Source organism: Loxodonta africana, chromosome 18 (genome assembly GCF_030014295.1).
Source record: "Loxodonta africana isolate mLoxAfr1 chromosome 18, mLoxAfr1.hap2, whole genome shotgun sequence".
Lineage (NCBI taxonomy): Eukaryota > Metazoa > Chordata > Mammalia > Proboscidea > Elephantidae > Loxodonta > Loxodonta africana.
In genome coordinates this window covers 78312771-78340400 of record NC_087359.1, presented here as the reverse complement: position 1 = coordinate 78340400, position 27630 = coordinate 78312771, and the positions used below count along the sequence as shown (strand labels likewise).

The following is a 27630-nucleotide window of genomic DNA, read 5'->3' as shown; positions in this document are numbered from 1 at the left end:
AAATTAATCCAAAGGAAAACGACCAAAAAGGGGAGAAATGTAGCTGGGGGAGAAAGGGCTTCGCTCAGGGACGCAGTGGACAGTTGAGCAGTGAGAAGTCAAAGCCCATCGGAGGAATTCCGGCGTCCAGACAAATGGGGGCGCGGCGTGCAGCGCGGTTCTGTGCGCGAACAAAACTTGCAAAGGTTCAGAGCAGGAGAGGAGGTGGTTCCGGGCGGCGGCGGGTGGATAGAGAAACAGGCTGGAGAGCAGCAGAGCGCAGGACGTCTGTAGGGTACTCAGGGCTATGAAGAGCTGAGCGGAGTTGGAAAGGTTGGGAAGCTCGGACTCGCGGGTGGAAGTTAGGTCACCAGGGACCAGGCCGGCCCGAGCTGTGGGTGAGGCACCCCGGGAGAGCCGCAGCCCGGCTCTCGGCTCCAAAGGGGAGAGGCTGCCGGGGTAGGGGCAAGCGGGGAGGGGGCGTCGCTCCGGGTCGCGCCCGCCCTCTCCAGTGCCATTGGGCTGCCGCCGCGGGACCTCGCCACCTTTTGCCTGTCCCGCCCCGCCTGCTGGCTGGCCCGGCCCCTGCGCCGTGGTCCGCGCCCCGCCGCGCGCGTCCGGGGGCTGGTGGCGCCCGGGACCTGACGTCATACCAAGTTTGCTGCCCTCCGCGCCCCACGTGTGCGGTGGCGGCGGCGGCCGGGCGAGCGGCGGGGAGTGCCAGGAGCACAGTGGCCGCGGCCGCTGACAGGTCCCACGCCGCCGGGCTCCGCCGCGCGGCTCGCAGGTGGGGCCTGAGAGCACTTTGGAGCGGCAGGGCGCGCGCTCGGGCAGAGTGGCTCAGGGAACCTCGCACCCGGGCTAAGAGGACCCCAGTCTGGGAGGAGAGAGCGCGCTCAGGCCGGCCAGGGAATTAGAGGAAGCGGGGCTGGAGTACAGTCCCTCGCCGCTGCCTGGAGCGCACGGAGCTCCGCGGCCCGGGAGCCGCGCATTCCCTCACCCGGACCGAGCGCGGGATGCACGACCGTTGAGCGGAGATCCGCGCCTAGAGGCCACACGGGCCGGGCTGAGACACAAGCCTCCGCCAGCACCTCCAAGATCCCATCCCGGCGGCGCTCCGGGAACTGGGGCGCCCAACGCCGCCCCAAGGCTCTGGAGACTTGGGCGCGTCTGAGACGATGGTTTCCTAAGCACGGCCACCCGTCCCCTCCTGTCCTCTCGACTGGAGACAGGGGTCCCGTGTTGGGCTCCTGGATCTCCGTCCCCCGGAGGAGCCCCGGCCGCCGCCTCCCGGACAGCTCTCACGGCCGCAGGGGCGCACGGGCGATGTGGCCTCCGTCCAGCGCGCGGGCCCGCCCGGGGCATGTCATGGCACCTGGCGAAGTCGCGGCCTAGCATGGCCCACTCGCGGCCCGACGTCGCCTCCGGCTAGGATGGCCCCTCCGGGCCCGGCCGGCGCCCACCCCACCTCGGCGGAGCCGCTGTCCCGCAGCCTCTTCCGGAAGTTTTTACTGATGCTCTGCCCCCTGCTCGCGTCCCTTTACGTCTTCTACTGCCTGGCCGAGCCCTGCCAGACCCTGTCGGGCCCCGTGGTGGGGCTGTCCGGTGGCGACGAGGAGGCAGGGGCCCCGGGTCGCCGGGTCCTGGCTGGCGGCCCGAGCGAGCTGGCGGTGTGGCCCGCGGCAGCGCGGAGAAAGCGCCTCCTGCAGCTGCAGCAGTGGCGAAGGCGCCGGCCGCCCGCGCTGCGCGACGACGGCGAGGAGGCGGCCTGGGAAGAGGAACCCCCCGGCCTGGCAGGGGGTCCCGGCGGCTCGGGGGCCGGGAGCAGCGTGGCCGAGGCCCCGGCGGGGACCCTAGCCCTGCTGCTGGACGAAGGCCACAAGCAGCTGCCGCAGGCCATCATCATCGGCGTGAAGAAGGGCGGCACGCGGGCGCTGCTGGAGTTCCTGCGCGTGCACCCCGACGTGCGCGCCGTGGGCGCCGAGCCCCACTTCTTCGACCGCAGCTACGACAAGGGCCTCGCCTGGTACCGGTGAGCAGGCTCGGGGCGAGGCGGGGTGGCGGGGTAGGGAGGACTCCTGGGACAGCCGTGGTGACCCCGGCCTCGCCTTCCTTCCCGCCTCATGCGGAAGGCAAAGGGAATTGGTAGTGGTTGTAAAAGTGCAGGCGTCTTGTACCCCGCTATGGCTTCTCCTTCAGGGAAGTAAATGCTGGGGAGGGGAGAAGTTTTGGCCTTAAGGTTTTATTTCTCTAGTTCTTGGGGTTCCCTTTCCCCAGAATAACCGGTCTTTTTCTCCTGTTTCTGTGGAAGTATCCAAGTCATTAGCTAAAGAAAAGAAAAAGTCTCCCCTAAATTAAAAACCTGTTCATCAATTTTGTGTGTGTGTAGATGATCCATTTCCCAAGGAAACCTCGTTTTTATTTCTGCTTTATCTTTTGGGCAATTGCCTGTGGTTAACAGTCTTGGCCATCAGGTATTTATTTCCCTTGACCCTTTGCCAGGTTCTTGTCCTAGATGGCAGGTAATATAGAGACTTAGTAAAAGTGTCAGGCCGGAGTCTCGGTAGTTGGGTAATATATGAGACGTCCAGCAAGTGCCAGCAACCGGTCACCGTGTTTTAAAGAACTGTTCCTTGGTAATAACTTTTGTTTGGGGCGAGAGATGAGTTTTGAAAAGTGCTTTCAATATTTATAGGGAAAGCTAACTTTTCTCTTTGGAGTGGCAGAAATTTTTCTAAAGATCTTCAAACAATTCTGTTTACGAATGAGTTAGCAAACTCAAAAAAAAAAAAAAAGGAAGAAGAGAGGGGAAAAAAAAAATAGGGACCCTGGCTAGATTGTGAAGAACTCTGTTAATACGGTTTAGGAAACAAGTATGGTTTTGATCTTAATCGTAAATTTGTCTTCTCAAATTCAGACCACCTTTAATAATTGAATCAGCCCAACTCTAATAAATCCTAGTGTCATCTGAATTTTGTTTTACATAAAATATTGGCTCTTTTTTTCTTTCCTCTAAGTACAAGGAAAAATCATGTTGCCAGAACTTTCCATTTTATGAAGTTTATCTTGTTCCTGGTTATTTTTACTGAAACAATATTCTGAAAGCTAGAGTGCAATTTAGATATATTTTAAAAGTCCACTAAATTTAGCCATTCATCTCCAAAACAGAAATGGACATGATTTGACAAAGTTTATTTACTTGAGGGGTCAAACAGACCCTCAGATAGATTTCAGGAGCAGAATTTACAGTAACCCCACTCATGAGAAAACACTTTTAAAAAGTAACTTTTCATTTGTTGGAAAGAAAAACAAACAGCTTCCCCTTAATATAGAATATATATCATTTAAAATCATCAGCCACTTAAAAAAATCCCCTTGTGTTTCTGTCATTTATGTTGTATCCTCTGGGAAGTTCTTATAAAAATGACCTGTTGAATTTGGAAACAACAGGTCCTTCTTTTTAGCACAAAGGCACCTCTGTTTTTTCCATCAAGGACACAAGAAAGAAGTGATTAAAGACCACTAAAACCCTTATCTGTAGCAGTTTGCATTGAATTCGGTCTCGTACAGTGCTGTAAGTGAGCACATTTCAAGCTGACTGCAGAAACATCTAAGACAACTGTTGGCTCCGAAATGCTATTAAATATGGTGACACGTTTAGGACTAAACCCCATTATTTTCCTTCTGCCGTATAAACTTTGTTTCCACAAAGTAGGATTGTTTCTTTTCATTCCAGAAATGAATGTTTGATTTTAAGAGCACATTCTATCTACAGACGTGGGTCTTATTTGCCGTGAACCTTTCTGAGCTCATGGAAGAAGGAAGGGGTCAAGGTAACTAGAAACACAAGTATTAACCAAAAAAAAAAAGACAAGAAAAAGTCATAAACTTTTAGGCCATTCTCTCCTTTGGAAACTGGATGCGTGCTCTAAAGTAAATCTCTTCTGGGATTGTTTACCGAGCAGAAGAGTTCTGTAAAGCAATTTATGGCGGTTACAAAAATAACTGCACAGTAGACTTCATGGTTTAGTGAATTTAATTTTCTCAGTGTTGGAGCAACGTCTTGGTTTTAGCATTTGTGATTTTTTTTTAAATTGGAGGTATAAATTTAACTCAATTATATAGAAAACTCTTACTTAAAAAAAAAAAAAAAAACCCAACCCATGGAGCCTTTATTATGTGATTATTTAATGAAACTTCACCCACAGCTCTCTTTCATCTTGGCTTTGAACTTGAAGTTTGGTGTTTGGTAAGAAAGACTGAAGTCTTAACTGAAGATAAAAAGAAAAAAATTCTGCCTCGTTCTGCTTAACTATTAAGTGTGTTTTAGCTGCTTATAGTTAGCCAACATTTCAGAACAGGGAATTCTGTTAGACCTTCCTGAATAAGTCCAAGTTTTGCAATACAGGATTTCTACCACACACATGTGAACACACACACACACACACACACACACACACACACGAACAGAGAGAAAATCTCACTATTCGAACACTGAAGCAAATTATGGAAGAGAAAAACCCATCTATATGTATAAAAACGTATTACTTTTAGGTGTTCATTGACATGAACCCAAAGAATCCTAAAATGTCTAGACTTGTTTTTTGCCCATTTTGCCTTAATAATAGCTGATTGTGACAGTGCCCCCTACTGTCCCAGCAAAGGAGCAGCCTGTGGCTGTTAGGAAGGTTGAAGGACATCTCTCGAGAATCAGCTGGAAGGGACAAATGCCTGTTGCCAGGATGTTTCAGTAAATTTCTCTTACTAGGGAAAAAAAATAAAGTACTGTATAAATGGTATCTCAAGAGTGAAGTGCTAAACAGTTCTGCCATTTGAGCAAATTTGTAGTTAAAGTGAAGAAAATGAGTCTGTTATTTAAAATCACTGCCAAAGAAAATTATTGATTTAAAATACCTAATAACTGTCTCTAAAATAAATGAAACAATGGCAAATTTTTTTCTTTTCCAGGAAGTTTGCTGATAATGATTTAGGACACGTCAGTGACTTTTCTAGATAGGGCACACCACCCTGACAGGGTTTGCAACTATTCTACATTACCTAACTTAGCAGACACGGTACCCGGACAGCACATGTCTGCGACTTGCATGCATGGGAAAGCTGTCTCCACTTTCATGTTATGTGTGCTCGGTTCATAAAGGAAAGTGGAAAATTATTTCATTCAGTTCAAAACATTGAGAGCTTTACTGGAAGTCAAGACCCAGTGCCTGTGCTGAAGTTCAAGGGCAGGTGAACTTAGAATTTAATAAGACACGTCCCCTCTCTACCTGGGTATATCTGTACAAAAGAGAAGGTTTTTTTTTTTTTTCTTGTCCCAACACAAAAAAACACTATAAAGTATTTAAAGACATGTATATAAAAGTATGTGCGAGTATGTGTGTATGTGATAAATACTTGTTTTCTGTAATATTTTAATCTCTTACTTTGGTACTTATTTTAGTATTCGTTATCCAGTGTCTTACACTAGCATGTTTATTTCCTACGTTTTAATTCTTTTTCTTTAGTTAGTCCGGGTAATTTCAGTAGAGAAAAGCCAATGCTAAATTTATTTTACTATATAACACACAGGCCAATTAAAGATTGCTCAGCTTGGAGTTCGGGAGTTAGTGCTCCCCGACTTCATCAACATTTAAAAAGTGTTCTGATCTTTCCTTATCACTGCCTTGTGTTTTCATGGCCACAGGGCGGACTGAACAGCGGAACTTGGGTCCTCTAAGGAGAAATAGGCATTTGGGAGCAGCCGGGAGCAGCTGCAGAGCACCTCTTTGTGCGATTTCCCATCCTCTGTGCCACGAACCCTTCTGCACAGAGAGTTTGAAATGAAACCTGAGCTAAGGGAGCAGCAGTGTGGCCACCCAAGCAAGGTCATATGGACCGGAGTCCAAAGAGGCTCTTTATCTTCAGAGCTGAGTGTAGAACAGTGGGACGAGCAGTGAGAGGCGAGGCGAGTGGGGAAGTTGCTCAGGACTCAGAGTCTAGGGCAGTGTCTCCAGGGGAGAGGGTGTACGGTTTCCATGGATAGGTCCCCAGGAGCCCTCGGTGACTGAACTCTCTCCATCTAGTGACACACTGTGTCTGCCTCCCTGGAGAAGCCGCACAGCTATCTGTTTGTTGAATGTTTGAACTCTGGGCTTGATCCCCAGTAGACTGCATGAGCAATACAAGTCAGTCGGCCTAGTTCTTGTGTGTGTGTGTGTGTGTACGCACACATGCATGCGCCTGCAAGAACAGAGACCCAGTAGGTGAGGAAAGTGACAGAATTTATAAGGGGAAAGTTAATAAGTGGCTAGGAAATTTTTGATCAATAAAACCAGTTGCCTTCGAGCCTACTCTTACTTGTGACAATCCAGTGTGCGACAGTAGAACTGTGAGCCACAAGGTCTTCAGTGGTTGATTTTTCTGAAGTGGATTGCCAGGCCTCTTTCCTGAGGTGCTCTAGGTGGGCTTGAACTTTCAGTTAGCAGCCAAACGCATTAGCCGTTCGCACCGCCCAGGGACTTACATGGAGACCATAGTTTAAGCATTATAAAAAATAAAACAAAAACACCCCTCACCTTTGGTAGAGGCTGGAATTGGGATAAATAGCTTGTATAAATGAATATTCCTTTATAATGATGAGATTTATAGTGTGCTGAAGTAGTTTATGTGAAATGCATAGACATTTATGAGTGAAAATCTTCCACAATTTTGTAATCCCCCACCTTCCCCTCAAAGAAGACACTCTGGCTAAAATATTTGTGTCATATAAATAAGTCTTCAGAATGGCCAGGAATTAATGAGTGCCAAATACGTATTTTGGGGAGTCATGGGAATGAAATAAATCTGTGCCGTTAATGACAACAGGGACTGACCTTACGTAGACCAGATGCTCACATCAGGAGGAGAAAAGTGTCACAGAGCAAGCAAACCTGTTTGATATAAACAACAAAAAGCCTCCTATCTCTAAGGGACATATTTGAAGAATTGCAAATTACTGTCACCATCAGTCAGATTGTTGGGCCCAGTCGAGGGCTGTATATACTGAGAACTTTTCCAAGCCATACTAACTTGGGTGATAAAGAGCATCGTTTCTTGGTATGTTTCCAGATGATACTAGGCTTCAAGCTTTCAGAAAAGTTTATCTGCCTAAGTGATGAATTGCAATTGTTAAAATAAAGTTTCTTATTACATAAACCCACCCACTGCCGTCAAGTCGATTCCGACTCATAGTGACCCTATAGGACAGAGTAGAACTGCCCCGTAGAGCTTCCAAGGAGCACCTGGTAGATTTGAACTGCTGACCTTTTGGTTAGCAGCTGTGGCACTTAACTGCTGTGCCACAAGGGTTTCCTTTTATTACATATATGCCTGTAATATGTAACCAGAAGAGACTGGACCTAAGTAATATTTTAACTTCCTAGTCCTTGCATTTATAAAAATGTCTTGCAAATAAATGCTTGTCAGCATTTTAAAATCTTGCAAATTTGATTCAGTTTAAAAATTTCTGCAGGGATTTTCAATGTAATTAATAAAGTACAAGAAGCCAGAATTTAGCAATTGCGAAATGTCTCAGTCAGGACCTGAAGCTTCTCCCCAGCTTCCTGCCTCCCATGGTGCACCCCTTTCTTACTCACTAGCTGGTGGCTGCTCACACATCTAAACATTTACATGTGTGTTACCATCTCTTGAGCACTGTTTGCCATGCTTAGATATGGCCGGCTTCAGAAGTTGTCTAATGACAGTGTGACCAAGACAAGGGGAAGTGTTTATGAGGAATGAAGGTTAAAAATGCCGTTAAGAGAGGCAGGCTTGCAGAGGTTACAAAGCCAAGTCCTGTTCCCTGACTGCGGATCCAGAGTAGCCCACTTTGAATATGGGGTGTAGCGCCACCTAGTGCGTGCAGGTGGAGGACAGTCTGCAAGGAATAGGAATGACTTCTGAAAACGTCATCATTTGTTGTTTCTGTTAAAAAAGGAAACAACAACAACAACACAATCTGTGTTTAGGTAGCACTTAAGATTATCACGGCTGAGCTGCACGTTGCTTCTGAGCCCCTAGGAGACCTTGCTCCTATTAGTCAGGGAGTTTATTTTTTGGAGAGAAATAAAAGAGACGTGCCTTCAAAATAAACCTGAGAAACAGGATATAAATGATGAGTGGACTTACTAGAGCTGTGTCTGACTGAAAGAAATGCCATATGCCACAAATGAGTTGTGTTAGCATGTTTTGCCTTTGTTTCTGAAAGCCAGCTTCAAATGAAAATCCTTCCAGATGATTATATTTCAACATCGGTAACGCAACTTTACGCCTTATCCTATGTTGTGTGGTGTCTGGTGCAGGGTTCCCTGAGTCCTAACAGGCAGCCTACGGAAGACCGTTTAACCCTTCATTCCCCTGAGATTCACCATTGAAGATCCTGCCTGCCCATTGGGTGACATTTTCCGTTGGGAAGTGCTTCAATCCAGTCCCTGGGGAGAGGACTTGAGGGAGAGGATGGTGGTCAGGCTAAGATTATGACAGGAGGAAAGGGAAAAATTGTGCCTCCATGGTGGAGAAACCTGGCAGGCACCACCTTAACCAAGCGAGCAGGGTTCCCATCACCTTGTTGCCGTGTTGCAATCATGCACCCCCGATACAATGCAGAGAAAAGGGCACTTCATCGAGTCGATTCCAATACATAGTGTTGGAACTGCCCCACAGGATTTCCAAGGCCGTAATCTTTACGGAAGTAGATGGCCACATCTTTTTCCCATGGAGCACGTGGTGGATTCGAATCATCAACCTTTCAGTTAGCAGCTGAGCGCTTAGCCACTGTGCCACCAGGGCTCCTTTCAAAAGTATCAAGGTCTTGAAAAGCGAGGGGTGGCTGATCAGCTCCCACAGATCTGAGGAGACAAAGGAGACTAATTCCTCCTCAGTAGACGCCTACATGCTGTGGTATCCTTGACCGGACTGTGGAAAAGAAAAAGGGCGATAGTGGAAAAACCGGTGAGATTCGCATAAAGTCTGTGGTTCAGCTGATAGTATTGTACAAATCTAATGTCTGGGCTGTGATCATTGTGCTTGGTCAAATGTTAGCGTTAGGGGAATCTGGTGAAGTTGCAAATGGAAATCCCCTGTGCTCTTTGCAATTTTCATATCTAAAATTATTTTTAAACAAAAAGTAAAAAAAACAACAACAACAAATAGAGAACGCAAGAGCAGCCTAGTGGGCAGGCGTTTGCGGGGACCAGGCCTCTCACTGACACGCTCGGTCCCAGCCTGCCTCCTTTCACTTAAGGGGACGACTTTCCTTTCCTTTCGAAGGCCTCTGGGATGGGCCTGCCACCTGTTGCCTCCAGGCGTGCTGGGCTGTCCCTCAGCTTACTTGGTAGTGAAATTGGCTCCGAGCTCCCCTCCTACTCTCTTGTCCCTGAACTTAGTGCAAGGACTTTTTTTTTAAGGTTGGCAAAATGGAAAGTGAAGAAGGTTTTTTGTAAAAGTTCCCCCACTCACAACTGAATCTTTCTTGTAACCAAAACCCATTGCTTTTGAGTTGATTCTGACTCATGGTGACCCTGTCGGACAGAGTAGAACTGACCCATAGAGTTTCCAAGGAGTGCCTGGTGGATTTGCACTGCTGACCTTTTGGTTAGCAGCCGTAGCTCTTAACCGCTGCACCACCAGGGTTTCCTTTCTGGTGACAGACAGCAAAGTTTAGAAGTAAGTGGAGGTTTTGAGTACACAGAGAACTGGAGTGGGGCCAGAGGAAATGCAGGCTTGCTCCATATGGCTTTTTGCCACAAGCATAGCCGGACCAGGCATCAGGGATTGGGGAGCTGGTTAGAGGGTGAAGAGATGGGCCCTGGCTGTGGGCACGCCTGAGCTAAGAGGCAGCGTGGCTCAGATGTTCTGGACCAGCTTATGTATTCTACCTGCTCACTTGGCCTGGTGCTGCAGCCTTTGGTTTAGAGAGTTTGACTTATAAAACCAGCCCTAGTAGCAAAACAGTTGTGGGGCCACCCTTGGGTTAAAGGAAGGGGGACAGAGAGCAGGGGTACCAGGGTAGCCTGACTCCTCGTGATTATTCTTGCCGGGACTAGTAAGTCCCGCTGCCCCTGTTATCAGAATCAGAGTTCCTGTTTAGATTGTATGCCGACATTTTCTGCTTCTGTTTTTAAACACACAGTTGTGTGTCTTGGGTCTGATTTAATTGAGTAATGAAATTCTCCTTCAAAACATTTCCTTTGATATTTTTAACAACTGTAAAAATAGTCCTCTCTACATTTCATTTTTACTAAGCAAAACAACACCAGCTGCATCTAGAGACTAATAAGAGTTAATAGTATTTCCTTTTCATTTTTTTATTCATTCCTTCTTTATTGAATCAGTTTATAAACCTGTGCCTTGTAAGGGACAAACCACTAATGGTTATATAGATGAAAATAATTTCTGTGATTAAGTACCTTTCCCTACTAGTCTGGCATTTTTTACTTTTAGTTGGTATACACATTTCTTCATGCGTTTTGAATCTTTTTTTTTTTTTTTTAATAGCAAAATATTTGAGGTTAGATTTAAGAGAAGCCTGTAACGTACGTTTGGTGAAATATGTAATTTTAAATGTAAGGCTTAAATGTTGAACCCTCGCTGTATGCTGGATGACATGTTGGACGTAGTGCTGGGTGACTTCTTAAGTGCTTGAATCTTCATTATTATGTTAGCTGCCACCCCGTTGGCCCTGACTCGTGGTGACCCTATGCACAACAGGATGGCCCATTGGGACCCATAGGGTTTTCATTGGCTGATTTTCAGAAGTAGATCACCATGCCTTTCTTCCTAGTCCATCTTAGTCTGGAAGCTCCCCTGAAACCTGTTCAGCATCCTAGTAACACCCAAGCCTCCACTACAGACGGGTGGTGGCTGCACACGAGATGCACTGGCTGGGAACCCAACCTGCGTCTCCCACATGGGAGGGGAGTATTCTACCACTGCTTATTATTATCTACATCTTATAGAGGAGGAAACAGGCTCAGAAAGGCGAAGTAATTTGGCCAACCCAGGTTCATCTGTCTTGAACAAGCCAGCGCTCTGTCACTGGCATATTGTACTGTGTTCTGGATGGAATTGCCTACACGTAGTTCCTGCCTCAGCAGGCAGCCACCATGGCTCAGTGATGGCAGGGTTGGATGGCCGTCCCATGTGCCAGGGTGGCCTAGGCACTTTTGATCCTGGTCTGCAACCTTTAAGTTGTAAATTGGGCAGCACATCAAAATAAGGTTGAAAAGTGAGTTTTAAAAACCATTCAAGTGTCGATATAATCTGTTAGCCTGTGTGGAAGAACTAAGGTCACTCTGCTTTTTATCAATTTTTCTTTCTTTTTTTTTTTTTTTAAGAAGTAATCTGATCACAGAGTACTCATATTGAGCGTATCAGAAATTCTGGGCTGTTCAGTTAGTTTTTTCCTCCATCCGTTAAACAAACAGACAAAACAAACAGACAAAACAAACAAACAAAAAACTCTTAACATTTAGGTGGACCAAATGAGCAAGTTTTTTCCTTCAAAACTACTGCCGGGTCTGCCCACACCTGGGACAGACCAGAGGCGCCAGCGAATCGAAGGCCACCTCCCCAGCCAGAGCAGCCTCAGCCAGTAGCTGTGTGTCCTGGGCGTGTAAGTGCGTCAGCTCCTTCTCCCTTCAGGTGCGACCACAGGGAGGAAAGTGCCTTACACTGAGCGCCTAGTAGAATTAAGCTCCAGGAGCCCACAATGGTGACTATGTTGACAATACATCTTTTATTGGCTACTTCTCCAGCCCATCCCCTTGCCTTATTCCTGTTCCCTGGGGCCACTTTTTAAATAAACTCCTTTCGCTAAAACAAAAAACAAAATATAAAAACCCTGCCACATGGGGAAGCGAAAATATTGTCAGAAATGTAAACAAGGCAGCTTGCTGTGGATGGATTAGGGCAAGGTGAACGGTGAGCCGTGCGGAGCCGCTGGTGTCCTCAGCGGCCCTGGTGAGGATCCCCCAACCTGGCGCTCTCTCAATGTTGCTGAGTCACTGCTGACCTCTGTCTTTTTTACTCTTTCCTATATCTTCACGTTTTGACTGACACTTTTTTTTTCTTTAGATATGTTGATACCTGCAATCAGGGCACAGCACTGTTGTTAACCCCAGTGTTATTCTCTCTTCATTGTTATTTGTAATGGTCATCTAATTGATTTCCTGCCAGCTGGCCACTATTACCAAGCCCTTACTCAGTGTCTTGGCCAGGTCATTGCCACAGAAGACAAAGCTGTTGATTTGAACTTCCTTTGGTTCCAGTCTTGGAAACCCTGGTGGTGTAGTGGTTAAGTGCTACAGCTGCTAACCAAAAGGTTGGCAGTTTGAATCCACCAGGCGCGTGTATGAAGAAACAGAGGCAAAGTTATTCAGTGTCTTGCTCAAGGTCAGTAAAAGACCAGAACTCAGGGCCCCCAATTCCCAGGGTGTATAATTCTGCAGAATACGCTCACGAAACAATTGTGTGCCCCAGATTATAACAGTGCAGTTAGGAGGGCTTGCAGGGATGACAGAAATATTCCAGAGAATGGAACCAGCTGCAGCATGATCTTTTCCTCCTCCCCAAATTGGTGAATTAAAGAATTAAAGAGTCAGTGGTTCTTACAATTCATCTGTAAATTCCTGCTTTTCATCTCAGATATTCCCCCCTCCCCCCAATATTTTGATGCTTATAGATTTTGGAATCCGGCTGGCAAGATTGGTCTTTGGATCCTCGTGAGTAATTGTGTTTTATGATGGTTGCCTGCTTGTAAAAGGTTAGCGGCAGAAATCTGAGTACAAACAGGAACAAGTTTACTTTTTCTCTCTCGAGTGCTCAGAAGAGGAAGTAATCAATCACATTTTGGGAATAAAATTCTATTTCCCTTTTTTAGAGTTCTTACTTGGATTAGATCATTCCTTTCACTAGGAAATATCAAAGTTGCCAAGTTGGTTTGAGTGACAAAGTCAAAGATGATGTATTTGTTAAGGCCCTAAACCTTTGCAGATTCCCATTAAACTTTCGTATTTAAAGAGGGAAGTGGATTAGGCCTGCAACTGAATTTATGTTCCCCGAGCAAACTGCTCTCCTATCACCTTTCTCAACAGAAGTCATTTTTGCTCAGGTTTTGATAAGTTCTGGCTGTAGGAAAACGATACATCCATACGGTGATTTCGCTTCACAAACAAGCTTTTAAGTCAAGAATAAGTTGTATCTTCGCTTTTTTTAAAATATAATTTCCTGGTGGGCTCTAATTATTCTTGTAGTTTCTTTCATCAAATGTTGTGGTTTTTTTTTTTAAAGAAGCAAAAGCCATTTGTTTTTCTTTCTAATGAGGCCTTACTCTTTTTTCTTGGTGCAGGAGGCCTTGGGATTACAGCCGTCTCTATCATAAAAGCTTCCTCTAGAGCCAGAGCTTCTGCGCGAATGCCCTGCCAGCGTTTAATGATGGAAAGAAAACAAATTGGATCTGTTTTATATTTGCGTGGCGGGGAGATCTTGGGGAGCTACTGCTTGCAAGGAAAATTCTTGGGATTTTTAGGAGCATTTGCCCTGTGGCGAATGGTGGCAAGTTAGAGAACTCACATGCAAGAAACTGCTTCTCAGCTCTGGCTGTTGTTGTTGTTAGGTGCCTTTCAGTCAGTTTCGACTCCTAGTGACCCCATGTAACAGAGTGGAACTGCCCCCACAGGGTTTTCTAGGTGACGGCATTGGGGTGGGGTTGGGAATCCTTATAGAGTTATGGAAGATCTCTCGAGGTGTAATGGTTATGCATTGAGCTGCTAACTGAAAGGCTGGTGGTTTGAACCCACCAGTGGCTCCATGGGGGAAAGATGTGGCAGTCAGCTTCTGTAAAGATTACCGCCTAAGAAACCCTAAGAGGCAGCTCTACTCTGTCATATAGGGTTGCTATGAGTTGGGCTCGACTCGGCAGCACACAACAAGAACAATCTTTAAGGGAGCAGATGGCCAGGTCTTTCTCCTGTGGAGCTGTTGGATGGGTTTGAACCCTCTGCCTTTGGGTTAGCAGCTGAGCACTTTACTGTTGCTACATCAAGGCACCAGGGCTCCAATAGGTTTTGTATTGCCATGTCTTCTGATATTACCAAAGAACTTTAGATATGGATTTTTTAAAAACAAATTGAGAAATAATTCCTATATTTGGGGGAAACAACAACAACAACAACAACAACAACAAAAAGACCAAAACCAAGCAAAACAAAATTCTGCAATGAACAAAGCAGCCTCTTCTGAAGGTGCAGGGCTGCTGGTTCTCAGCTGTGGCTTATGGTGAAGACCAGAGTAAGCTGGTAAATATCTGGCATGTGCCAAGAGTTTCCCAAACTGTGGGTCCCAGCATTAATGCAGAATGGAGTCAGTCATTAAAAAAAAAAATGATTAATACAGTAAAATAGTCAGTATTAGAGTAAATCCTCTGTAGTAAGAATAAGTATTTTCCTGACTTACATCCATACATACATAGGTGGGTGTGGGCTGAGTTGGATATAAAACGTATTTCTTATAGTAGATCTCAGTAGAAAATAGTTTGAAAAACACTGACTAGTATAAACAGAGTCCCTGTTTTAAAAGACTAACATGAGTGTGCTTTAGGGCCTCATGAGAAACTAAGTTTGAGCGTTGTGTGTTATGGACTCTCAACTTCACTCTTTCGTCATTGTATCCCCAGGGCCTGGAACTGTGCCTGCCACATAATAGATTCATTATTTGTCTAATGAAAAAAATGAAAGCGTTAGACTAGGGGTTGGCAATTTTTTTTCTGTCAAGGTTCAGATAGTAAATACGTCAGGCTTGGTGAGCCCTACGGTCTCTGCCACTAATACTCAACTTCCCCTTAATGGGCCATAGCAGCCACAGATGATATGTACACGAATGGGCCTAACTGGGTTCCAGTAATACTTTATATACCACAACAGGCCATTGGCCCACTGGCCATAGTTAGCAGACTTCCAGGCTAGGCTAAAGGCTTCAAACATGGAACTTGCTCTTCCCTTGCTTAGCTTGTTATTCTCGGGTGAGCACCCATGACTCACACTCACACTGAGATGTAGGTGATTAACCTCCTACAGGAGGTGCAGTTCAGAGATTACAGTGCTCCCTGCAGCTGTGTGAGAATGGGATAGTCCACCCAGAGCGTCCAGCACTGACCTGTGGCCCAGGGGGACTTTTTGAAATATGCGGAGTTATTTGGGATGATGACATTTTACAGAAATGGGGGTATATACTCTTAACTACAAATATTCTATTTTGGAAAAGAAATCCTGTAAAAATAACGAAGTCATCTTTGGGTTTTTTTTTTTTTTTTTAAAGTTTAATAATCCATTTGAGGTTTCCATGACTGTACTTGGGCATGTTTAGTTTGCAGTATTTCCCTTGCCCCCTCTTTCTTTTTGCGAGGCATTGGAGGCAATAGCCTGGGACACGGTGAGGTTGCACTTTATCACCTGACCTCTGCATTGAGAAACAACCCCACAGAGCACTTTGAATCAGCATACCGTCTGTGTGGGTGGGTAGTGAGACATTCAAAGTGGTGAACAAAGGCTGGGAAAGATTTCTGAGGATTACTAAAGGACATGTTTTAAGTAGTTTGAACTTTATTCTAGGGCAGCATTGTCCTCTTTTGGGAACCGCATATATGATTTAAAATATTTTAGTAGCCACTTTAAAAAAATAGAAGTGAAGACGTGAAATTAATTTTAATAATATTTTAATTTAACCCAATATACCAGAAATATTATAATTTCAGGATGTAATCAATGTAAAACATTATTAATGGGCATCAGTGGGTATCGATAGCTTCCAGTGAAGGAGGAACTGGAGACTGTTAGAGTTCTGGCTCGGCTGTGTGAGGTAGTCACTGTGACGGTGACAGGGAACACAGCAGGAGGAGCATCAGGCATCAGGAGAAGAGACAGCTGTTCCACGTTAAATGGGAAGGATGTGGAGCTCAGGAGCAGGGTTGGCTTTGGGAGCCATCCACGGAGGTATAGTTGTCAAAGTTGTGACATTGTCACCACAGCAGGGACATGAACGTGTGCAGCGGAACACAAGGTAGCATGGGAAGAGGACAGGACCAGAAAAACACGTCTTCATTCTGGCCCCAAAGGGGAATGGTGTCCGTCGGTCATGCTGTGCTTAGCACAGACGGACTGTCCTGATGTCTACAGTTTACTTTGAAACGGATGAAAAAATAAGGTGGATTGATGGATGGATAGAGGAGGGGTGGATAGATGGGTAGGTATGTGATCGTGGAAAAATAAAAATGTATATTTAGAATTTTAGTTGGTAGGTATTTGGATGTTTGTTGTACACTTCTTTCAAATTTTTTGTACGTTTAAAATTTTCATAATGAAGTGTTGGTGCGGAGCTGGGGAGATAGTTTCAAGGTCAGTGGTATCAAATGCTACAGAAAGGCCAACTAGGGGTTTAAGAATGTTTGCTTTGTTAGTTAGTAGGTCATTGGTGACCCTGAGCCAGTGGCGACAAATGCCAGACAGCAGTGGGTGGATGAGTAAATGGAAATATGTCAGAAGAGAAGGCGGTGGAGTGAGTGTCACCTGTCTGCCTGGTTTCTGCTCTCTGCCCCTCCTTTCCCGGACTTGAATTGGCCAGCCAGGGCCTCATACTTACTTTGTGACCATCCATTTATCTAAAACTTCCCAATATGAGATAAATACCCAAAATACCCATTGAACCGTACTTCAAAAAATGACAACACATGTCTAGAAAACATATATTGGGAATGAGTTTTGTACCTTAGTTTACATATAATAAGGGAGATTTTTTTTTTTAATCTGTAATGTTTGAACAGTCTATTCTTAAACTTGCTATAAAATTCTAAATTTAACTTTTAATACTTCCAGAAAATTGTAGATTAGAGATCATGCTTTTGTTTTTTCTGAGGACATCTAAGACAAATATGAATGTCCTAAGCTGTTAGATGAATCTGTAAGAAATTATGTTCAAGGCCCAGTTTGTATTCATGTTAAATATAGCTGCATTGATAGTTAAAAATTTCATGGAAGGCAATATAACAAAGTAAAGAGGCAGAATTACCATTTTAGGCTTAAGAACAATGCTGTTTTCCCAACTGCTTTGCCTTGTACATGGAAGCTCAAGGTGCGTTGGTATTCACTGGCTTGCGTGTATTAGAGAATGAAAAAGAAACATTTGTAGAAATGCCTGGCAACTGGAGACTTGGGGCTTTAAGTTCAGGTTCTCCCCTGCTGCTTATGAATTCCATAGAGTATATGGTTATGAGTGGTGCAGAAGATTATAAGAATTTAGATTCCCCTTCATTAACATTATAAGTTTTGTGGGGAATTGTGGATTTACTTACCCACGGTGGCCCTCTGCTTCGGCAAACATGGTGTCCTCCTCCAGTGATCCATCCCTCCTCATGGCGTGTCCAAAGCAAGCGAGTCAGGTAATGCTCTGCCGTGATCCATAAGGTTTCCACTGGCTGATTTTTGAAAGTAGATCCACAGGCCTTTCTTCCTCTCCTGTCTGAGTTTGGAAGCTCTGCAGAAACCTGTCTACCACGGGTGACCCTGCTGGTATTTGAAATACCAGTGGCATATCGTCCAGCATCACAGCAATGCAGAAGCCACACAGTATGACAAACGGACAGACAGGTAGTGGACCCAATATGAAACAAAAAACAAACAAAAAACCAAGCCCAATGGACAGAGTAGGGAAGAGCAGAACTGCCCCATAGGGTTTCCAAGGAGCAGTTGATGGATTTGAACTGCTGACTTTGTGGTTAGCAGCCGAACTCTTAACCACTGTACCACCAGGGCTCCCCCAATATGAAAGGGGGGCTTAAATGTGTTTAGTACCCTTCTGCCCTAAAGGTTGGCAGTTTGACTCCACATGGTGGTGCCACGGACGAAAGGCCTGGTGATCTGTTACTGTAAAGATTACACCCACGAAAACTATGGAGCAGTTTTACTCTTTAACACATGGGGTCTCCATGAGTTGGAACCAACAGCCATGGGGTTTGTTTTTTTGTTTGTTTTGTCCCAGTTACTGCACTTGTGTCCTTAGTCTCAGCACTGATGTCTCTGCTTATGCGAGGTGGCAGATTTTTTTCACAGGGTGGTGTTGTCTGCTGTTGAGTTAATTCTGACTCATAGTGACCCCATGTGACAGGGTAGAACTGCCCTGTAGGTTTCCTAGGCTGTAATCTTTACAGTAGCAGATTGCACACGTGGCCAGGTCTTTTCTCCTGTGGAGCTGCTGGGTGGGTTCAAACCATCAGCCTTTCCATTAGCAGCCGAGTATTTAACCGTTGTACCACCAGGGCCCTTAGAGGGTTTTAGCCAGGTAATTTTTTTTTTTTTTTTTTTAATTTTGAGAATTGCAGATCAGGCTGTCCGGATGGATGCTAAGGCTTCCAGCATTAATTATTGAGCACACGCCCCCCTCTGATATGTCTGATTAATTTTCTTGAAAATTTTTTTTTGGGCTCTTTTTCCAGGCTGTACTGCAACGGCCTATTCTAAACTCCATCGCAAGTGGGGGAAAAAACAAACAAATGTGCCTTAAACATCTGTATCTTCTTGAATGTTCACTTAGATGTTCGTGAGAGGATGAAGAAATTTAAACGCTTTATGCTTTTTCTCACCAACATTGAAATTTTTTAAAAAAGTTTCAGCCATCAGACATTCTTTCTTCAGTGACTTATTCTTATTTCTTTACTATACATATCAAATATCAGGTAAAATTCAAATCTTTGTCATATCCCTGATGTTTTCCTTTCTCCTCTCTGGGAATCACGGTGATAGTGACAAAGCATTAGAAACGAAACAGAACAAAACTGAGAACACCAAACAAATTTATTACTTTATTGCCTGATTCACTGCTTTATAGTTCAAGGCAAAAAAAATCAAGCTGTAGTATTTAATTTCGTGTTTCCTTGATGGCTACTGTTCCTCTGCCACCGCAGCAGACTCGTAGAGAAAGGGCTTTGAGGGTGTTCTAAGCTGAAATTTGCTTAAAATAAGGAGGATGGTGTGCCTACCCTGAAGCCGCCTTCGCAGCACCTCTTCCGATCTGCTACAGGATTGTTGTCAGTCACTGACGTCATGACTAAGTGTTCTTTCCAGGCCAGTAAAAAAGCCAAGGGTGGGCTCTAGCAGCGTGGTGACAGATTAATGGGGAGAATGAGGAATCCACAAAACTAAAGCCTTAGTTTTAACAAATAACTGCATGTAAACCCTTACCCCTCTAATACCAAACAAACCAAAAAAAGTTGCCTTCAAGCCATTCGGACTCGTGGCAGCCTGATGTGTGTCAGAGAACTGTGCTCCATAGGGTTTGCAGTGGCTGATGTTTTGGAAGTAGGTTGCTGGCTCTTCCTTCCCAGGGACCTCTGAGTGGACTTGAACGCCCAACCTTTTGGTTAGCAGCCAAGCCCTAAACCGTATGTACTACCCAGGGACTAATAACCTTGGTGTACATGAAGCCAGCTTCCACGTTGCCATGTCATATATGGGGCAGAATCCCACCTCACAGCAGCAGAGGACAGAGTAGGAAACTGGAAGGGAGAGAAGAGAGAGCGCCCTGAACAAACACACCAGATGGCCACCAAAATAGAGTAAAGAAACCCCAGCAGAGGCCAAGGGGCCAGCGTGAGGGGCAAATCGACCCACTGGCGGAGCAATGAGATTTAAAAGCACTTTCAGATTTTGTGAGTGGTCAACCTTGATATTTTCAGAGGATTTCCCTGAGGTGTCTGGGACTCCTGCACATCTCAGATGTGGGCATCTTTGTGCCTGTCTCTCCTTGTCTTCCGAGCCACATGCCTCTCTATGGCCGTGCGTTTCCAGGGTATTTCCTCCTACCCTCAGTTTGTTTTCTTTTCAGCTTTCACCGTAGTTTTTGTTCACTTACCTTTTTTCTTTTTTTTGCCAAGAAGCATTGCCGCTCTACCCCGTTTCTGGAGACTAAATTGGCTACACCATCTTCACAAAAATTCAAAGGCTCTCCCTCTCCCAAATTAACAAATGTCTGAGTCTGATGAGCGAACTGCAGTTTATGAAGCCATCATCAGGTGGATGAAATCAGTGAACTCAGGGGTTACTCTCGATGACAATGTCTTTAAAAAATAAGGCATGGAAAGGCATGACTGTATTTCAAGTACAGTTTCTAATAGATTATTGATTTCTCAGGGAGAGGAGGCATGAAAATTATAAATCAAATGATATAATGTATGAGAAAGCAGGGCTGTGCAAATGTAGACAGTGATCATCATGGAATGCTTAGAAATCCACTGGACAATGTTTCATTACACCTGCAAGACTTTACCCCTGTCTGTTTAGCAAACTGTATCAACGGAGACGTTGTATTTCAACTGTTCTTGCGAGTGGGTTTCCCCATCATTTACAAAAAAGCAAATAAATCATAGTTCATTTAAACACCTATACGAGTTTATTGCTTTAGACGTCTGATTTATGTATATATATATATTTTTTATTACCATAATCTGTTAGCACAGTTTTAAAGGGTTGGGCAAAAGCAGGAAGCTTAAAACAGGAGGTTGTTAGAAATCAAATCCTAATAGTACCTTTAAACAACTGCAGTGTTTTGGTTTGGTCCTACCTCTAACTTATGTCTGCCTACTATCAGAATTTTGTAGGATATGCTAGCTTAGTTTCAAAAGTTTGGGCAAAGTCATTTTCTTTTCAAACAGAAAGTTCTTTTTTTTGTTTATTCCTCCCCACTGTAGGAAATGTGAACTGTTGAACTCAGATTTGAATAGCAGCGTACTGTGCTTTGGCAAATGGGTTGGTGCCCTTTTTTTAACATTCATCAGAAAAAAAGGAAGTGATCTGTTGGACAAACTAGTTCCCAAGAAAGGTTTTTTTTGTTTGTTTGCTTGCTTTTTTGTTTGTTTAAGACAAAACCCAAAAAAACCCACTGCCATTGAGTTGATTCTGACTTATAGTGACCCTATAGGACAGAGTAGAACTGCCCCATAGAGTTTCCAAGGAGCACCTGGCGGATTCAAACTGCCGACCTCTTGGTTAGCAGCTGTAGCACTTAACCACTATGCCACCAGGGTTTATTTAAGACAAGGTAATTTTAAAATGAGAGGAAAGCGTCAGTCACACTTCCAGGTGACAGGAAGTAAAAAGGTTTAAGTCTGTGGGTAATGTCCTGTTAACATGAAATGCCAAGACAGTGCTTAGAGGAACTTGTCTCTTCTATAACCAGAGGAAGCCTATTAAGGCTACTTAACATCGTATGTTTATATAAAAATGGGAGAAATAAGATACGTTTTATATATTTGCAGTTCTTTAAAGATAACCACAACAAAATGTAAAATATATTTTAACTCCTTTCAGTTTTGTGTATTTAGGCAAAGAATGGTGAACAAACTTACTTTTATTACATTAAATGCCTGCTTGAAAGTCATGGAATTTATACTCAAACTCACATCACTGGGAAGTGAGCTTGATTGTTTTTATTTAAAAATAAAGCACCTTATTTTTAAGAAAAAAGTACACTATCACAAAATCTCATCACTAGCATTGGAAATGACCTCGGGGTCATCTAATTCAAAACTTATCTGATAAAGCTTATTGAAGCAGTTCCATAGCTATTTTAGTCATCAAATAATGCTTTTAAGATAAGTCATCAAAACACTGATACAACTTATTTGAATAGTAAAATATTTAGTAAATAGTAAAATATTTAGATTGGCATATACTTATTCGTTATTCATGTGACTGCTTTTTCTGAGACAGGGTAGACACCTTTATAAATATTTATTAGCTCGTATTAAGGTTTATTTACTTACAGTGATGATATACAGTCAGTCCTGCTATCACACTTGTTCTGAAAATGTGAATTTGTACCAGTACAATTAATATATTAGGAAAAAATACGAGGATAATGAAAATTTTGTATTTGCTTATGTGCATTTTTGTCCACAAGAAACTCCAGATGAATGCAGAAAAATGCCCCCAGCTGACTGCACATGCGTGTGTGCACACACACACACACACACACACACACACACACTCTCTCTCTCTCCCCAAACATCAGTTTGCTGCCCGTGTTGTGAGTCATACTGTCTTAGTTACTTCGGGCTGCTGTAACAGAAATACCACACCTAGGTGGCTTTAAAGCATAGAAACTTACTTTCTCACAGTTCTGGAGGTTGAACGTTCTGACTCAGCGTCTTGGCTGTATGGATTTCTTCCTTGTCAGTGGCCCCGCCCCGGACATTCCTTGGCTTATAGATGACCCTCATGTGGCATCTGTCTTCCCCTGTGTGTGTGTGTCTTGGTGTCTAATCTGCCCTTTTTCAACTCAGAAGTCATTAGGGTTAGGATGCTCCCTGGACTGATACGCCTTCATTAACATAACAAAGAAAACCATATCTCCAAACAGGATTACATCCGCAAGTATAGGGGTTAAGATTCCAATATGTACTCTGGGGGACACAATTCAATCCATACCACACACCCATCCAAACCTGGTGTGCAGCTATATGTCCGACTTTCGGTAACTCTCTGTCTTAGTCATCTAGTGCTGCCATAACAGAAATACCACAAGTGGATGGCTTTAAGAAAGAGAAATTTATTTTCTCATTGCCTAGTGGGATTTTTTTTTTTAAGTAGGTTACAAGTCCAAATTCAGGGCGTCGGCTCCCGGGGAAGGCTTTCTTTCTCTGTCGGCTCTGGAGGAAGGCCCTTGTCCTCAATCTTCCCCTGGTCGAGGAGCTTCTCAGATGCAGGAACCCTGTGTTCAAAGGACACGCTCTGTCCTGGTGCTGGTTTCTTGATGGTATGAGGTCCCCAACTCTCTGCTTGCTTCCCTTTCTTTCTTTCTTTCTTTTTTTTTTTTAAATTAATTTTTATTGTGCTTTAAGTGAAAGTTTACAAATCAGGTCAGTCTCTCATACAAAAATTTACACACAGCTTGCCATATACTCCTAAGTGCTTTCCCTCCAATGAGACACCACAGTTCTTCCCTCCACTCTCTCTTCTCGTGTCCATTCGGGTAGCTTCTGGCCCCCTTTGTCCTCTCATCCCCCCTCCAGACAGGAGATGCCAACATAGTCTTATGTGTCCACTTGGTCCCAGAAGCTCGTTCATCACCAGTATCATTTTCCATCCAGTGTTCCAGTCCAATCCCTGTCTGAAGAGTTGTCTTGGGCTAACAGAAGGTCTGGGGACCATGGCCTCCAGGGTCCCTCCAATCCCAGTCTGACCATTAAGTCTGGTCTTTTTACTATAATTTGGGGTCTGCATCCTGCTCCTCTCCTGCTCCCTCAGGGTTTCTCTGTTGAGTTCCCTGTCAGGGCAGTCATCTGTTGTGGCCAGGCACCATCTAGTTCCTCTGGTCTCAAGCTGATGTAGTCTCTGGTTTATGTGGTCCTTTCTGTCTCTTAGGCTCATAATTACCTTGTGTCTTTGGTGTTCGTCATGCTTCCTAGCTCCAGGTGGGTTGAGACCAATTGATGCATCTTAGATGGCCGCTTGCTAGCATTTAAGACCCCAGACACCACTTTCTAAAGTGGGATGCAGAATGTTTTCTCAATAGATTTTATTCTGCCAATTGACTTAGATGTACCCTGAAACCATGGACCTCAAACCCCTGCTATGCTGGCCTTTGAAGCATTCAGTTTATTCAGGAAACTTCTTTGCTTTTGGTTTAGTCTAGTTGTGCTGACCTCTCCTGTATTGTGTATTGTCTTTCCCTTCACCTAAAATAGAACTTATCTACAATCTAATTAGTTAATACCCCTCTCGCTCCCTCCCTCCCCCTCTCATAACCATCAAGGGATATTTTCTTCTCTGTTTAAACTGTTTCTCCAGTTCTTATAGTAGTGGTCTTATACAATATTTGTCCTTTTGCAACTAATTTCACTCAGCATAATGTCTTCCAGATTTCTCCATGTTATGAAATGTTTTATGGATTCATCATTGTTCTTCATCGATGCGTAGTATTCCATTGTGTGAATATACCATAGTTTATTTATTCATTCATCTATTAATGGGCACCTTGGTTGCTTCCAACTTTTTGCTGTTGTAAACAGTGGCTTCCCTTTCATTTAATCTGTTTAGAGAGAAAAGGTGGTGCAGGCCATACCCCAGGGAAACTCCCTTTACCTTGGATCAGGAGGTAACCTGAGTAAGGGTGGTGTTACAATCCCACCCTAATCCTCTCAACATAAAATTGCAATTACAAAAGGGAAGACAATCACACAATACTGGGAATCATGTCCTAACCAAGTTGATACACACATTTTTGGGAGGACATAATTCAATTCATGACACCCTCCTTCCACCACTTTACAGTAACTCAGAAGCTACACCCCTTCCAGTGTCCACAAGAACAACTCAAGGCTTTTCAAGGTAAAGGTTCATATTTGTTGTAGTGTTTATGAGTGTCTTCCACCACGCGCCTGTCGGTTTGTGGTACTGTGGTAGCTTGGGTGTTGCTGTGATGCTGGAAGCTTTGCCACTGCTATTTCAAATACCAGCAGGGTCACCCTTGGTGGACAGGTTTCAATGGAGCTTCCAGACTAAGACGGACTAGGAAGAAGGATCTAGCAGTCTACTTCTGAAAAGATTGGACAATGAAAGCCATATGAAGAGCAGTGGAACGTTGCCTGATATACTGCTGGAAGATGAGCACCTCAGGTTGGAAGGCACTTAAAATATGACTGGGGAAGAGCTGCTTCTCAACGTAGAGTTGATCTTAATGACGTGGATGGAGTAAACCTTTCAGGACATTCATTTTCTGGGGTGGCACAACTCAAAATGAGAAGAAACAGCTGCAAACATCCATTAATAATCAGAACACAGAATGCACAAAGTATGAATCTAGAAAAATTAGAAATTGTCAAAAATGAAGTGGAACTCGTAAAGATTGATATGCTAGGCATTAGTGAGCTGAAATGGACTAGTATTGGCCATTCTGAATCAGACAACCATATGGTCTACTCTACCAGGAATGACACATTGAAGAGGCATGGTCATTGTCAAAAAGGACATTTCACGATTTATCCTGAAGTACAACACTGTCAGTGATAGGATAATATCCATATGCCTATAGGGAAGATCAGTTAATACTACTGTTATTCAAATTTACATGCCAGCCACTAATGCCAAAGATGAGGAAATTGAAGATTTTTACCAACTTCTGCAGTCTGAAATTGATCAAATATGCAATCAAGTATATTGATTATTACTGGTGATTGGAATGTGAAAGTTGGAAATGAAGAGGGGTTGGTAGTTGGAAAATATTGCTTTGGTCATAGAAACAATGCCAGAGATCACATAATAGAATTTTGTAAGACCAACAATTTCTTCACTGCAAATACCTTTTTTCAACAACATAAACAGCAACTATACACTTGAACTCATCAGATGGAAAACACAGGAATCAAATTGACTACATCTGCGGGAAGAGATGATGGAAAAGCTCAATGTCATCAGTCAGAACAAGGCCAGGGGCTACCCGTGGAACAGGTCATGAGTTGCTCATGTGCAAGTTCAAGTTGAAGCTGAAGAAAAGTCCATGAGAGCCAAAATACAACTTTGAGCTTATCCCTCTTGAATTTGGAGACCATCTCAAGAATAGATTTGACACATTGAACACTAATGACCGAAGACCAGACAAGTTATGGAATGACATCGTATATGAAGAAAGCAAAAGGTCATTAAAAAGACAGGAAAGACAGAAAAGACCAAAATAGATGTCGGAACAGACTTTGAAACTTGCTGTTGAAGGTAGAGTAGCTAAAGTGAATGGAAGAAATGAAGTAAAAGAGCTGAAAAGAAGATTTCAAAGGGCAGCTTGAGAAGACAATGTATTATAATGAAATGTGCAGAGACCTTGAGTTAGAAAACCAAAAGGGAAGAAAACACTCAGCTTTTGTCAAGCTGAAAGTACTGAAGAAAAAATTCAAGCCCCGAGTTGCAATTTGAAAGGATTCTTTGGGCAAATGTTGACTAACACAGGCAGCATCAAAAGCAGATGGAAGTTTTTGTGTGAGAGACTGACTTGATTTGTAAACTTTCACTTAAAGCACAATAAAAATTTTATATAGATATATAGATATATATATAAAAAGCAGATGGAAGGAATACCAGAGTCACTGTACCGAAAAGAATTGGTCGATGTTCAGCCATTTCAGGAGGTAGCATATGATCAAATCCAAGCTACACTGAAGGTATTGGTGAAAAACAAGGCTCCAGGAATTGGCAGAATACCAACTGAGATGTTTCAACAAACAGATGCAGCGTTGGAGGTACTTACTATGCCAAGACATTTGGAAGACAGCTGCCTGCTCAGCTGATTTGAAGAGGTCCATATTTGTGCCCATTCCAAAGAAAGGTGATCCAAAAGAATGTGGAAATTCTCAAACAATATCATTAATATCGCATATAAGTAAAATTTTGCTGAAGATCATTCAAATGTGGCTGCAGCAGTCCATTGACAGGGACCTGCCAGAAATTCAAGCTGGATTCAGAAGAGGACATAGAATGAGGGCTATCGTTGCTAATGGCAGATGGATCTTGACTGAAGGCAGAGAATGCTGGGAAGATGTTTACCTGTGTATTTTTGACTATGCAAAAGCATTTGACCCTGTGGATCATGACAAATTATGGATAACATTGCAAAGAAGGAAACCCTGGTGGCATAGTGGATAAGTGCTACGGCTGCTAACCAAAGAGTCGGCAGTTCAAATCCACCAGGCGCTCCTTGGAAACTCTAGTGGGCAGTCCTACTCTGTCCTATAGGGTCACTATAAGTCAGAATCTACTCGACGGCACTGGGTTTGGTTTTGGTTTTGGTTTTGCAAAGGATGGGAATTTCAGAACAGTTAATGGTGCTCATGTGGAACTTGTGCATAGACCAAGAGGCAGTTATGGGAATAGAACAAGGGGGTAAAATCAAGAAAGTTGTGCGTCAGGGTTGCATCCTTTCACCACATTTATTCAGGCTGTATGCTGAGCAGATAATCAGAGAAGCTGGACTGCATGAAAAAGAACGGGGCATCAGGATTGGAGGAAGATTGATTAAGAACCTGGGATATGCAGATGACACAGCCTTGCTTGCTGAAAGTTAAGAGGAATTGAAGCACTTACTGATGAAGATCAAAGACTACAGTCTTCATTATGGATTACACCTCAACATAAAAAAAGCAAAAATCCTCACAACTGGCCCAATAAGTAATATCATGATAAATGGAGAAATGATCGATGTTGTCAAGGATTTCATTTTTCTTGGAATCACAATCAACACCTATGGAAACAGCAGTCAGGAAATGAACTGAGATTATTGCATTAGCAAATATGCTGCAAAGACTTCTTTCAAGTGTTAAAAAACAAAGATGAACCTGGCCCAAACCAGGAGATATATATATATATATATATATATATATATATATATATTAGCTTTAACAAAGAAGTTTATTTTCTCAGGGATGTAAGGGTGTTACAATCCAGCCCTAATCCTCTTCAACATAAAATTGCAATCACAGAATGGAGGACAACCACAGAATACTTGGAATCATGGTCTAACCAAGTTAATATACACATTTTTGAGGGGACATAATTCAATCCATAACATTCCACCCTTTGGCACCCC

General features: G+C 43.7%; 1 protein-coding gene across 1 annotated transcript in view; it reads left to right on the top strand.

Moving 5' to 3' along the window:
* Window positions 1-725: 725 nt before the first annotated feature.
* The window catches only part of HS3ST3A1 (heparan sulfate-glucosamine 3-sulfotransferase 3A1), a 141970-nt gene continuing 115065 nt past the window's right edge, over window positions 726-27630 (top strand). The window contains exon 1 of the mRNA XM_003420584.3: window positions 726-2011. Within this exon, the coding sequence (XP_003420632.1) occupies window positions 1413-2011 (599 nt within the window). The 5' untranslated portion in view covers window positions 726-1412. The remainder of the gene's footprint in view (window positions 2012-27630) is intronic.